General features: G+C 38.0%; 1 protein-coding gene across 7 annotated transcripts in view; it reads left to right on the forward strand.

Moving 5' to 3' along the window:
* The window catches only part of comta (catechol-O-methyltransferase a), a gene marked incomplete at its 3' end in the record, with an annotated part of 18,831 nt that continues 3,500 nt past the window's right edge, over positions 1–15,331 (forward strand). Inside the window, exons 1-4 of one of the 7 annotated variants that reach the window (XM_079897200.1) lie at positions 145–291; positions 1,002–1,138; positions 13,228–13,399; positions 14,666–14,783. In XM_079897200.1, coding sequence (XP_079753326.1) covers positions 13,229–13,399; positions 14,666–14,783 — 289 coding nt within the window. In that variant the 5' untranslated portion in view covers positions 145–291; positions 1,002–1,138; position 13,228. The other 6 variants (XM_079897198.1, XM_079897197.1, XM_079897196.1 and 3 more) reach the window with 6 other exon arrangements.

Consider the following 15,331-nt stretch of genomic DNA (forward strand, 5'->3'; position numbering starts at 1 on the left):
GGGAAAGGGGAGGGCAGGAGGAAGAGAGATGGGGAACACGAAGGAGAAGGAGGTAGGAGGAACGCGCAAGAAGATTAGAGAATGATTGGCTAAAGGAGGATTAAACTCAGCCCAGTTGGCCGAGGTTCAGCTCCTTCTCCAACCGTGTGTAAGTGCGTGTTTGAGTATTTATGAGTGTTGCATGCATGTGTGTGCATGCATCTCTCTCTCTTTCTCTCTTTCTCTCTCTCTGTAGTGTGACCAATGGCTGTTTATCGCTTTCAACACATATCGAGCAGACCAGCAGAACAGGTTAGAAAGAGCAAACAGAAGTGGGAGGGGAGAGAGGTAGAAAAGAGAGAGAGAGAGAGAGAGAGAGAGAGAGAGAGAGAGAGAGAGAGAGAGAGAGGCCAGCGAGAAAGACTTGTCAGAGAAAGCCATAAAAGCATCGGAGGAAAAGGGAAAGGGAAGCTCATCTCTCTCTCTCTCTCTGTGTGTGTTGCCTATGTGAAGACAGCTACAAAAGGAAGTAAGATTATGGAAATGTTGTTTGGCACAATATTGCAACAGATTGTTCTTTGTTGCTGTAAATGCATGCTGTAAATATGTGAGTTATGTATTATGTGAGAATCATTTCTTGCAGTAACACGTCGTGTTTATGTAACTTTATGCATGATCCAGCTCAACCAATGTTGTTCACACTTCAATATTTATTCACAAGCAAGATGGTGATTGAAAACTTGACACATCTCGCACACAGCATGCAAAGGTGTTAATATGGTGCCTTCGTGTTAACAGCACACTTCAGCTTCATGTCTAGCTGCAATCTATAATTAAGCAGAAGATTTAATTATTCATGTGGCCTTGTAATCAGAATTCAGCCCTGCTTAAAGTCCTGAGGTCTCTCCATGGCAGGCTGATAAAACTTACTCTGTCAGCACGTGTGGAGGACCCAGAAGCTGTAAAACATGGACACTTCTGTCTTTCAGTCTGTCTGCTTATTTTAAGGTTTGTATTTTCAGCTGCAGGTCTGCACATGTAGCGATACCATCTTTAATTAAAGCTGCAAGCAGCGATGAAAGGGCCCTCGCACCCGTGCCATCAACACTCGGTGGCTTTAGGAAGACAGAGCATGGTTGGGCAATGTACATTTAAGGAGGTATATATAGTAAGAGTATGTCAAAGTCAGTTACAAAATGTTTTGTATAATGGTGATAATAGCATGCTTCATGACTCAGCTAAGTGTTGCTAGCATGTTTATTGTGTTTCTAGCATGCTTAGTACACAATAATTATGTTGTTAGTACTGCATAACTGTGTTAACCATGTCAGTTTCTGTTGCCAGTAGTTGGGGCTATGTCTATATCTGAATATTGCTATGTAGATGTGTTCAGTGCAGGACTTTTATCAAACATGTGAAGTTTGGGGCAGATTGGACATTGTATGCTTGAGTTACAACAACTTCCTTTAGCATTTCTAGCATGTTTTATGATGTTTCTAGCATTTTACATATTAATTTTGGGGTAGATTGGACATTGCATTCCTGAGTTACAGCAAATTCATATTTAATTGCAGTAATATCATGCTTTAGCACTTAGCTAAGTGTTTGCTAGTATGTTTTAGCATGTCTCTAGTATGTTGGTAGGATATTTAGCACCTACTGGCATTTTTTTATATGTTATTAGGAGTCCAGAACAGTGTTAAACGTCACTTCCTTTTGCCAGCAGGCGGCGCTATGACTATAACTGAATATGAGCATGGACATGTGTTCAAAAGATAACTCTTATCAAATGTGTGAAGTTTGGGGTAGATTGGACATTTTATGCTTAAGTTACAACAACTTCCTTGAGCTTTTATAGCATGCTTTAGAACTTAGCTAAGTGTTGCTAGCATGTTTCTTGCATGTTACATATTAAGTTTGGGGTAGATTGAACATCCCATGCCTGTGTTACAACAAATTCCCATTTAATTGCAGTAATATCATGATTTAGCACTTATCTAAGTGATTGATAGCATGTTTTAGCATGTTTCTAGTATGTTGTTAGCATGTTTAGCACATGCTGGCACTTTTTTATATGTTATTAGGAGTCCACAACAGTGTTTAACATGTCACTTCCTGTTGCCAGCAGGTGGCGCTATGACTGTAACTGAATATGAGCATGGTCATGTGTTCAGGACAGAACGCTTATCAAAAGTGTGAAGTTTGGGGCAGATTGGACATTGCCTTCTTGAGTAACAACAACATCCTGTTTCATTGAATTAGCATGCTTTAGCACTCAGCTAAGTTTTGCTAGCATGTTTTAACATGTTTCTAGCATGTTTAGAAGTCAATGGCATTTTTAACATCTTGCTAGAACGGCATCAACGTGTTAAACATGACACTTCCTGTTACCAGTAGGTGGCGCTATTACTATAACTGAATATTCTCATGTAGATGTGTTCAGGCCATGACTCTTATCAAACGTGTGACGTTTGGGGCAGATTGGACATTCCATGCCTGTGTTACAGCAAATTCCTATTTAATTGCAGCAATAGCATGCTTTAGCACTTAGCTAAGTGTTTGCTAGCATGTCTTAGCATGTTTCTAGTATGTTGTTAGCATGTTTAGCACTTGATGGCACTTTTTTTATATGTTTTTATATGTCCACAACAGTGTTTAACATGTCACTTCCTGTTGCCAGCAGGTGGCACTATGACTGTAACTGAATATGAGCATGGTCATGTGTTCAGGACAGAACGTTTATTAAAAGTGTGAAGTTTGGTGCAGAATGGACATTGCCTTCTTGCGTAACAACAACATCCTGTTTCATTGAATTAGCATGCTTTAGCACTTAGCTAAGTATTGCTAGCATGTTTTAACATGTTTCTAGCATGTTTAGAAGTCAATGGCATTTTTAACATGTTGCTAGAATGGCATCAACGTGTTAAACATGACACTTCCTGTTACCAGTAGGTGGCGCTATTACTATAACTGAATATTCTCATGTAGATGTGTTCAGGACAGAACGCTTATCAAAAGTGTGAATTTTTGGGCAGATTGGACATTCCATGCCTGAGTTACAGCAAATTCCTATTTAATTGCAATAATAGCATGCTTTAGCACTTAGCTAAGAGTTTGCTAGCATGTTTTAGCATGCTTCTAGTATGTTGTTAGCATGTTTAGCACTTGCTGGCACTTTTTTATATGTTATTAGGAGTCCATAACAGTGTTAAACATGTCACTTCCTGTTGCCAGCAGGTGGCGCTATGACTATAACTGAATATGAGCATGGTCATGTGTTCAGGACATAACTCTTATCAAACGTGTGAAGTTTGGGGCAGATTGGACATTCCATGACTGAGTTACAGCAACTTCCTGTTTCATGGCGAAACATCGAAATTTGTCAGGCCGCCGAGGACCCGCCCTTCGACGAAAACTCAAGATCTTCGCAATTTAACGTCGCAAAGGCCTTAAGATTACACTCACCAAATTTGAAGATGATCAGATTAAAACTGTAGGAGGAGTTCGTTAAAGTACGAGGCCTGAAAATGGCAAAAACTGCACAAAAATCTGAGAGGAAGTTCAAAATGGCTGACTTCCTGTTGTGTTTAGGGCTATGCTCCAAGAGACTTTTTTGTAGGTATTAGGTCATTACACGTATGTACCGAATTTCGTGCACGTACGTTGAACGTTGCGGGAGGCGCACTCCGTTGAACTTTTATAGGTGGCGCTATCGAGCCATTTTGCCCCGTCCAATTCTGAAACCTATATCAGATGTAAATTTTCGCCAGTTCTGACGCGTGTGCAAAGTTTCGTGAGTTTTCGCGCATGTTTAGGCCCTCAAAAATGCAATTCAATGCGGAGAAGAATAATAATAATAATTAAAGCTGCAAGCAGCGATGAAAAGGGCCCTCGCACCCCTGCCACCGCCACCCGGCACCTTTAGGAAAGGCCTTAAGATTACACTCACCAAATTTGAAGAGGATCAGATCAAAACTGTAGGAGTTTGTTAAAGTACAACATCAGGAAATGGCAAAAACTGCCCAAAATCTGACAGGAAGTTCAAAATAACTGACTTCCTGTTGTGTTTAGGGCTATGCTCCAAGAGACTTTTTTGTAGGTATTGGGTCTTTACATGTGTGTACCAAATTTCATACCTGTACGTGAAACGTCGAGCCGGGGCAAAATGTAGGGGCAATAAGTAAGCCATTTTGCCCCACCCAATTTTTAAAACCACATCACACGTAAATTGTCACCACTTCTGAAGCGTGTGCAAAGTTTCATGATTTTTCGAGCACGTTTTGTATTTGCCACACTTCCTGCTACCAGCAGGTGGTGCTATTGCTATAATCATAATGAGCATTGGCATGTGTTCAGGACAGGAGTCTTATCAAACATGTGAAGTTTGTGGCAGATTGAAAATTGTATGCCTGAGTTACTGCAGGCTGTCTGTGGTTGCCTAGCAACATCAGAACTGCAAGCAACATTAATATTGAACTTATCTGATCATGCATATATCACCAAAAGGCCGAAATTGGGTGAACTAGTGCAAAAAATGCCCGTGCAAAATCAGTTTTTGTGTGTGTTTTCAGTAATTGTTGGTTTGGTGTGTGCTCATTGTTACAATTACACAGCAAAAGTTCAGTGACATTTTTATTTGTGCATGGTAAAAAGCACACAGTGAACTCCGAGAAAACGCTATGCTTGAGCAAACAGTTTGTGAATAGGCAACTACAAATGATGCCCGTGAAAGAGACTGTGAACGCATTGAATAGGATATGTTTAGTTGGTGAATAGCATAGGCTATTATTACACAGTAGCGACAACGTTAAGCGCACCAGAATGAAATATAATATTCAGAAGTAAACACTAACAGCATAGCTGACATACAGATTCAGTTTACATCCACAAATGAATAAGCACCTCGATTCAGGGAGCAGTGCAAAGTGCCCGTGCAAAATCAGTTTTTGTGAGCTGATCGCCGTCAAAAAAGTTCAGGAGATATTTCTTGCGATGGCAATATGATCAAAAATAACTTTATATTGATTCAATGGATTAATAGCATTTTGAAAAAAAAAAAAAAAGTCATGAATTTATTGCATTTTTGGGAAAAAATAATCCGTTTTTATAATAAATCTTAAAAAATTCAAATCCAGATTTTGATTTTCAATGTTGTTATAACCTAAAGATTCTATGTGAAAGTTTGAAACAGAAAATAGTGGTTTTCACACATTTAGTGGTTATCTCACATTCGAGAGATATGCGAATAACACACAGACAGACAGACGGACGTTTCTGTAATTTATAGATAGATGGATTTATCACGTTCGGGAACCAAACTATAATATTCAGAAGTAAACAGTGTAGCTGACTGAGTGTTTATGTCAGAATGTTTATTTTTAAACCACAGCCTTCTTGGGGCTTCTTTGACCGATACAACTCTCTAATGTCAGAATGTTTATTTTTAAACCACAACCTTCTAAAAATGATATATTTAACGATATCTTTTGCATTTCTCATCCAAACAATGTCAAACTTGGCACTGCACTTACTCGTGCCCGTGGCGAGACACCTGTCGAGTTTGAAATCAATCGGACTAACGGTTCGAGAGATATGCGAGGAACAGACACACACACACACAGACAGACAGACAGACAGACGTTCCTGTAATTTATAGATAGATGTTTGTCAGGCCGCCGAGGGCACACCCTTCGACGAAAACTCTAGATCTTCGCAATTTAACGTCACAAAGGCCTTAAGATTACACTCACCAAATTTGAAGAGTATCGGATCAAATCTGTAGGAGGAGTTCGTTAAAGTACAACATCAGGAAATTACGAAAAATGCCCAAAATCCAGGAGGAAGTTCAAAATAGCTCACTTCCTGTTGTGTTTAGGGCTATGCTCCAAGAGACTTTTCTGTAGGTATTGGGTCATTACATGTATGTACCAAATTTCATACCTGTACGTGAAACCAGGAGCCGGGGCAAAATGTGGGGGCAATAATTTACCGAATTTGCCCCCCACAATTCTGAAAACCATATCACACGTAAATTTTCACCACTTCTGAAGCGTGTGCAAAGTTTCATGAGTTTTCGAGCATGTTTAGGCCCTCTAAAAAGCGATTCACTTTGGAGAAGAAGAATAATAATAAACGGAGCAAAAACAATAGGGTCCTCTCACCATCGGTGCTCGGGCCCTAATTAAAGCTGCAAGCAGCGATGAAAAGGGCCCTCGCACCCCTGCCACCGCCACCCGGCACCTTTAGGAAAGGCCTTAAGATTACACTCACCAAATTTGAAGAGGATCAGATCAAAACTGTAGGAGGAGTTTGTTAAAGTACAACATCAGGAAATGGCAAAAACTGCCCAAAATCTGACAGGAAGTTCAAAATAACTGACTTCCTGTTGTGTTTAGGGCTATGCTCCAAGAGACTTTTTTGTAGGTATTGGGTCTTTACATGTGTGTACCAAATTTCATACCTGTACGTGAAACGTCGAGCCGGGGCAAAATGTAGGGGCAATAAGTAAGCCATTTTGCCCCACCCAATTTTTAAAACCACATCACACGTAAATTGTCACCACTTCTGAAGCGTGTGCAAAGTTTCATGATTTTTCGAGCACGTTTTGTATTTGCCACACTTCCTGCTACCAGCAGGTGGTGCTATTGCTATAATCATAATGAGCATTGGCATGTGTTCAGGACAGGAGTCTTATCAAACATGTGAAGTTTGTGGCAGATTGAAAATTGTATGCCTGAGTTACTGCAGGCTGTCTGTGGTTGCCTAGCAACATCAGAACTGCAAGCAACATTAATATTGAACTTATCTGATCATGCATATATCACCAAAAGGCCGAAATTGGGTGAACTAGTGCAAAAAATGCCCGTGCAAAATCAGTTTTTGTGTGTGTTTTTAGTAATTGTTGGTTTGGTGTGTGCTCATTGTTACAATTACACAGCAAAAGTTCAGTGACATTTTTATTTGTGCATGGTAAAAAGCACACAGTGAACTCCGAGAAAACGCTATGCTTGAGCAAACAGTTTGTGAATAGGCAACTACAAATGATGCCCGTGAAAGAGACTGTGAACGCATTGAATAGGATATGTTTAGTTGGTGAATAGCATAGGCTATTATTACACAGTAGCGACAACGTTAAGCGCACCAGAATGAAATATAATATTCAGAAGTAAACACTAACAGCATAGCTGACATACAGATTCAGTTTACATCCACAAATGAATAAGCACCTCGATTCAGGGAGCAGTGCAAAGTGCCCGTGCAAAATCAGTTTTTGTGAGCTGATCGCCGTCAAAAAAGTTCAGGAGATATTTCTTGCGATGGCAATATGATCAAAAATAACTTTATATTGATTCAATGGATTAATAGCATTTTGAAAAAAAAAAAAAAAGTCATGAATTTATTGCATTTTTGGGAAAAAATAATCCGTTTTTATAATAAATCTTAAAAAATTCAAATCCAGATTTTGATTTTCAATGTTGTTATAACCTAAAGATGCTATGTGAAAGTTTGAAACAGAAAATAGTGGTTTTCACACATTTAGTGGTTATCTCACATTCGAGAGATATGCGAATAACACACAGACAGACAGACGGACGTTTCTGTAATTTATAGATAGATGGATTTATCACGTTCGGGAACCAAACTATAATATTCAGAAGTAAACAGTGTAGCTGACTGAGTGTTTATGTCAGAATGTTTATTTTTAAACCACAGCCTTCTTGGGGCTTCTTTGACCGATACAACTCTCTAATGTCAGAATGTTTATTTTTAAACCACAACCTTCTAAAAATGATATATTTAACGATATCTTTTGCATTTCTCATCCAAACAATGTCAAACTTGGCACTGCACTTACTCGTGCCCGTGGCAAGACACCTGTCGAGTTTGAAATCAATCGGACTAACGGTTCGAGAGATATGCGAGGAACAGACACACACACACACAGACAGACAGACAGACAGACGTTCCTGTAATTTATAGATAGATGTTTGTCAGGCCGCCGAGGGCACACCCTTCGACGAAAACTCTAGATCTTCGCAATTTAACGTCACAAAGGCCTTAAGATTACACTCACCAAATTTGAAGAGTATCAGATCAAATCTGTAGGAGGAGTTCGTTAAAGTACAACATCAGGAAATTACGAAAAATGCCCAAAATCCAGGAGGAAGTTCAAAATAGCTCACTTCCTGTTGTGTTTAGGGCTATGCTCCAAGAGACTTTTCTGTAGGTATTGGGTCATTACATGTATGTACCAAATTTCATACCTGTACGTGAAACCAGGAGCCGGGGCAAAATGTGGGGGCAATAATTTACCGAATTTGCCCCCCACAATTCTGAAAACCATATCACACGTAAATTTTCACCACTTCTGAAGCGTGTGCAAAGTTTCATGAGTTTTCGAGCATGTTTAGGCCCTCTAAAAAGCGATTCACTTTGGAGAAGAAGAATAATAATAAACGGAGCAAAAACAATAGGGTCCTCTCACCATCGGTGCTCGGGCCCTAATAATTAAAGCTGCAAGCAGCGATGAAAAGGGCCCTCGCACCCCTGCCACCGCCACCCGGCACCTTTAGGAAAGGCCTTAAGATTACACTCACCAAATTTGAAGAGGATCAGATCAAAACTGTAGGAGTTTGTTAAAGTACAACATCAGGAAATGGCAAAAACTGCCCAAAATCTGACAGGAAGTTCAAAATAACTGACTTCCTGTTGTGTTTAGGGCTATGCTCCAAGAGACTTTTTTGTAGGTATTGGGTCTTTACATGTGTGTACCAAATTTCATACCTGTACGTGAAACGTCGAGCCGGGGCAAAATGTAGGGGCAATAAGTAAGCCATTTTGCCCCACCCAATTTTTAAAACCACATCACACGTAAATTGTCACCACTTCTGAAGCGTGTGCAAAGTTTCATGATTTTTCGAGCACGTTTTGTATTTGCCACACTTCCTGCTACCAGCAGGTGGTGCTATTGCTATAATCATAATGAGCATTGGCATGTGTTCAGGACAGGACTCTTATCAAACATGTGAAGTTTGTGGCAGATTGAAAATTGTATGCCTGAGTTACTGCAGGCTGTCTGTGGTTGCCTAGCAACATCAGAACTGCAAGCAACATTAATATTGAACTTATCTGATCATGCATATATCACCAAAAGGCCGAAATTGGGTGAACTAGTGCAAAAAATGCCCGTGCAAAATCAGTTTTTGTGTGTGTTTTTAGTAATTGTTGGTTTGGTGTGTGCTCATTGTTACAATTACACAGCAAAAGTTCAGTGACATTTTTATTTGTGCATGGTAAAAAGCACACAGTGAACTCCGAGAAAACGCTATGCTTGAGCAAACAGTTTGTGAATAGGCAACTACAAATGATGCCCGTGAAAGAGACTGTGAACGCATTGAATAGGATATGTTTAGTTGGTGAATAGCATAGGCTACTATTACACAGTAGCGACAACGTTAAGCGCACCAGAATGAAATATAATATTCAGAAGTAAACACTAACAGCATAGCTGACTTACAGATTCAGTTTACATCCACAAATGAATAAGCACCTCGATTCAGGGAGCAGTGCAAAGTGCCCGTGCAAAATCAGTTTTTGTGAGCTGATCGCCGTCAAAAAAGTTCAGGAGATATTTCTTGCGATGGCAATATGATCAAAAATAACTTTATATTGATTCAATGGATTAATAGCATTTAAAAAAAAAAAAAAAAAGTCATGAATTTATTGCATTTTTGGGAAAAAATAATCCGTTTTTATAATAAATCTTAAAAAATTCAAATCCAGATTTTGATTTTCAATGTTGTTATAACCTAAAGATGCTATGTGAAAGTTTGAAACAGAAAATAGTGGTTTTCACACATTTAGTGGTTATCTCACATTCGAGAGATATGCGAATAACACACAGACAGACAGACGGACGTTTCTGTAATTTATAGATAGATGGATTTATCACGTTCGGGAACCAAACTATAATATTCAGAAGTAAACAGTGTAGCTGACTGAGTGTTTATGTCAGAATGTTTATTTTTAAACCACAGCCTTCTTGGGGCTTCTTTGACCGATACAACTCTCTAATGTCAGAATGTTTATTTTTAAACCACAACCTTCTAAAAATGATATATTTAACGATATCTTTTGCATTTCTCATCCAAACAATGTCAAACTTGGCACTGCACTTACTCGTGCCCGTGGCAAGACACCTGTCGAGTTTGAAATCAATCGGACTAACGGTTCGAGAGATATGCGAGGAACAGACACACACACACACAGACAGACAGACAGACAGACGTTCCTGTAATTTATAGATAGATGTTTGTCAGGCCGCCGAGGGCACACCCTTCGACGAAAACTCTAGATCTTCGCAATTTAACGTCACAAAGGCCTTAAGATTACACTCACCAAATTTGAAGAGTATCAGATCAAATCTGTAGGAGGAGTTCGTTAAAGTACAACATCAGGAAATTACGAAAAATGCCCAAAATCCAGGAGGAAGTTCAAAATAGCTCACTTCCTGTTGTGTTTAGGGCTATGCTCCAAGAGACTTTTCTGTAGGTATTGGGTCATTACATGTATGTACCAAATTTCATACCTGTACGTGAAACCAGGAGCCGGGGCAAAATGTGGGGGCAATAATTTACCGAATTTGCCCCCCCCAATTCTGAAAACCATATCACACGTAAATTTTCACCACTTCTGAAGCGTGTGCAAAGTTTCATGAGTTTTCGAGCATGTTTAGGCCCTCTAAAAAGCGATTCACTTTGGAGAAGAAGAATAATAATAAACGGAGCAAAAACAATAGGGTCCTCTCACCATCGGTGCTCGGGCCCTAATAAACAGAGCAATTCCAAGAGGGTCCTCACACCATCGGTGCTCGGGCCCTAATTAAACCACACAGGCTCGTATACTGTCACTTTATGCCTCCAGTGGATCGTGTTTGGAGTCCTTTATGAGCGACCCATTGTGTCTGCACAGAAATCCGGAGCTGAAGTCCTTATTCTGAGCTTTATTAATAGGGATGTATTAGGATCAGTGCCAGCACTGTAATATCTCGTCCACGTGGCGGTATATTGCACGCATACTGTACTTCTCTGTACTCTTGAGGTTCTTTAGTTCATCCAAAAATGAGTTTATTCACCCTCATGTCATCCGAAACTTTCTTTCCTTCTGTGGAGCACAAAGAAGATATTTATATGTACGATGAAAGTCAGCGGGGTCCAATGTTGTATAGATAAAATAAACAAATTCATACTAGTTTTGGAATGAGATAAGGGTGAGTAAATGATGACAGAATATTTATTTTGGGTGGACTACTCCTTTAAGATCCATTTTTTGGCTTTAGAATGTTGGCATACAAACTTTTGAATCATCATTTTTGCAAGCCGTTACAAAGCACACTCTGTTCATGTTAGTGGTAAATCAGCTGTGGGATGAGGCTGTGTTAATTCATTTCCTTCCCCATGCTTGTGGCCAAATCCGCAGCAAAGACAAAGGAGCTTTCACTGTTTTCCAGGAGCACTGGATTGAAACAGGAGAGGGGATTGGAGAGTTTGGCACTCCACATCACTGACAGTCAAACGTTTTTTTTGTTTTTAACCCTGCCCTGTCTTTTATTTCATGTAGCGAGTCATTTTTTTTTATGTGGCCAGTCAGAATACTACTGATTATTTGCAATATCTTAAATGTTGGCTATTAATGTTAATATTGTAGGCATGCACATCATGTGATCTTGCATCATAATATTACTACTGGTATTTACACTGCCTGGCTGTATGTCATAATTACCCATGAGTTAATCATTAAATAGGTCCAAAAGTTATGTTGATTTAGGTTTGAGGAATGTCAATGTTGAAATGACATTGAGTTTTGAGATTAGTTTCACAAAGCCTGTTGTATTTCCCTCCAAAATCAGTAAAAATAAACATTAATAAATTCAAACGTGAAATCATTTTATAAAAATAATAATTTTGCATTAAAGGAGAAGTTCACTTTTAAAATGAAAATTCTGTCATCATATACTCACCCTCATGTTGTTTTAAAGCTGTATGAATTTCTTTCTTCTGCTGAACAGAAAGGAAGATATTTAGAAGAATATCAGTAACCAGACAGTTTTTGGGTCCCATTGACTTCCATAGTAGGAAAAAAATATACTATGGAAGTCATTGGGACCCAAAAACTGTCTGGTTACTGATATTCTTCTAAATATCTTCCTTTCTGTTCAGCAGAAGAAAGAAATTCATACAGCTTTGAAACAACATGAGGGTGAGTATATGATGACAGAATTTTCATTTTAAAAGTGAACTTCTCCTTTAATGAACCAAACATTTTTTGCATTGTGACATTATTTTCATCACACTTAGGGCATTTTTCATGACTAAAACAAATAGCATTCTCATCATAATGCAAAAAAAAAGAAAGAAATTCACATTACTGTAACAGACAATAAAATAATACATTGTTTAGATTGTAAAATATTTGTATGGTAGAATTTGTTGTCCTGCCTTAATTTTGTGATTTAAATAAAAAATCAGTGTGTAGTTGAATCTCATTACTGTATTATGTTAATGCAAATCTATTGAGAATAATTAATGTGAATAATGAGGACTCAAATGCAAAGCGTACATGCACATCACAGCAATAATAATTTAGAAAATTAATATATATATATGTGCTTAATTGTCATGAAAATAATAAATACATTTCATCATGACAATTCTCTGAATAGTTTTAGCATGTTATTGAATATCTGCTGCTGCTGAGCAAGTATAGACTTGCTACTGCTAATAGATACACAGACACATAACACTGTGAGCATGCAAGATATGCTGCTGCATAAATAGACATACATAAATCCTGTAGAAGATCAAGGCAGGTGGAGCTGGGGGAGGTGGAGGGTATCAGAGGAACATTTAAATGTTGAGCAAGCAATCTCATTGGCTGCAGGATCAACCAATCAGCTTGTGCCGTGTGATAATGATGTGACTGCTTGCAGATCAGTCTACACCCTCTTTCATGATCGAACTAGACATACTAAAGGCTTTATTATCTTTCAGTAAAATATCATTTATTATTTGACCTTCATCTTTATATGTAACACATTTCCCTGACTTACACTGCATGTCTGTTTTTGTGTAATTCTTCCTGACAATGCTTTGAAGTCTCATCCTTTGTGAATCGTGGTGCTGTTAATGTCATATTTTTTTGCTGACCTCAATAATTTATTCTCTTAGTGATCCTCTGCCTCTCTCTCAGGATGCTGTTGAGTTTGTTGGCAGTGGCGGTGGTTTCAGCAGCTGTCCTGTACGTCCTCTATCACTGGCTCATCCCTGCAGCTGTGCAGAACAGCGGCTGGCTGGCGCTCATCTGGCACGATGTCATCCTTGAGCGGGTCCTTAACATCACGACGGGATCATCACGCCCTCAGGTGACCCTCGTTGTCATTCATACATATGTCACTCACGTGTGCAGAGATCATCCTGCTGGCTCCGATGCAAGTTTTTTAAGATGCTGATAAAAAAAAAGTAACAAAAGAAACCATGGCATTACTATGTTTTTGGATACCATGTTTTTGGGCATGTATCATGGAAGTCTTGTACATGGTAATATTATATTTTTGGTGAATTTAACAAATACTTTAAAACATTATATAAATGTATTTATTATTCAAAATTATATTATTTATTTATGTTGGACCCTATTTGGGGGTCTATTTTTATTTTTATTTATTTTTTTGCACTGTGTCGTTTCATCACATTTAAGAACATTTTCCATTACATTTTTTTTTTTTTTGCATTCAAAATCGTTTTTAAATGTATTTATTTATTATTTTAAGTTATTTATTATTAAAAACTTTATAAGGTTTCATTTGTTAACATTAGTTAATGCATTAACTAACATAAACTAACAATGAGCAATATATTAATACAGCATTTATTAACCTTGGTTAATGTTATAGTTAATAAAAATGTTCATGTTCATGTTAGATCACATTAACTCATAATAAAAGATACAACTTTCGATCTTAAAAATGTAGTAGTAAATGTTGAGATTAACATAAACTAAGATTAATAAATGCTGTACAAGTATTGTTCATTGTTAGTTAACAAAGTGTTACCATCTTTCCATTAAGAAAATAAAGCCATTTTTAGGCATTGTAGGATTATTTTCATCACAATTAAGAACATATTTCATTACAGTCATGTATATATATAAAAAACTCACTTTAATCATAATACAAAGAGAAATTCTCTTTACTGTAATAATGATAAATTATTTAAATTGTAAAATATTTATACATTATGGTTACATAATGCACTTAATTTAAATAAAAACACATTTTTCAAATGATTTTCATTATTGTATTGTATTAATAAGAATCTAATGCATCATATAAATGCTATGGATTTCTTTGAAGTACCTTGGAGTACTATATAAATACCGTGAATAAGATAATCATTCAGTACCATATTAAAATACCACGGTATTACCTGTACCATGGTACTGCGACAGTGATTTTTTTAAAGGAATGATGATTAAACAGGATTATAAAACCCTATAAAATAGATTCAAATAACCGTTTGTAAGCAAGAGTAATTCCTGGCCTCATGTTATGTCTTTATCTTGCAAGTACTGTTCTCTGGCTTTGCTGAAGAACACTGGTGTTGATCATTTCTGATTTATATGAACACAGCGCATTCTGAAAGCTGTTCAAAAGAACGCCACAAAAGGCGACCCTCAGAGCGTAATCTCAGCCATCGACTACTACTGCCGGCACAAAGAATGGGCCATGAACGTGGGCGATGAGAAAGGTAGCAACATGTTTTCCATTCCCTGCCTTCTTCTCTGCGCCCTTTCTAATTTTCTTACCAATTGTTTGAATTTTTTTTCCCTTGTATTATCTCTCTCTCTTCCCTCTGCTCTTGAGTAAATGGCCTTGAGGCTGCTCACAGTCGGCTGTTCTGAATGAGAAGTGATGGCAGTCTCCTGTCTACTGGGTCAATATGCTCTCTGCGTGACTGCACACACGCACACTAGTTGCATGTACGCCTGTGAACAATGTGCAGCCATTGCATCCAACACAATGCACTAATGCATTATGGGACTGATCCCGAATGGGCTGTGAATCTATTTTATGTGATATACAAATTTAGTATATTTTGATTGTTGGTGATAGTTGTAATTTGAGGGGAACTGACTTCATAAATCCTTGAAAGATCACCAAAAAAAGAAGAAAAAAAAAGAAGAGATGATTGGAGGCAATGAGTAAAAACACTGCAAAAAAGATGTTTGTCTTGTTTTTCAATTCATATATTTATAAATATATCAAGATACATTTACATGAGAAGCAAAATAATCG

Source organism: Squalius cephalus (genome assembly GCF_949319135.1).
Source record: "Squalius cephalus genome assembly, chromosome: 16".
Taxonomy (NCBI): domain Eukaryota; kingdom Metazoa; phylum Chordata; class Actinopteri; order Cypriniformes; family Leuciscidae; genus Squalius; species Squalius cephalus.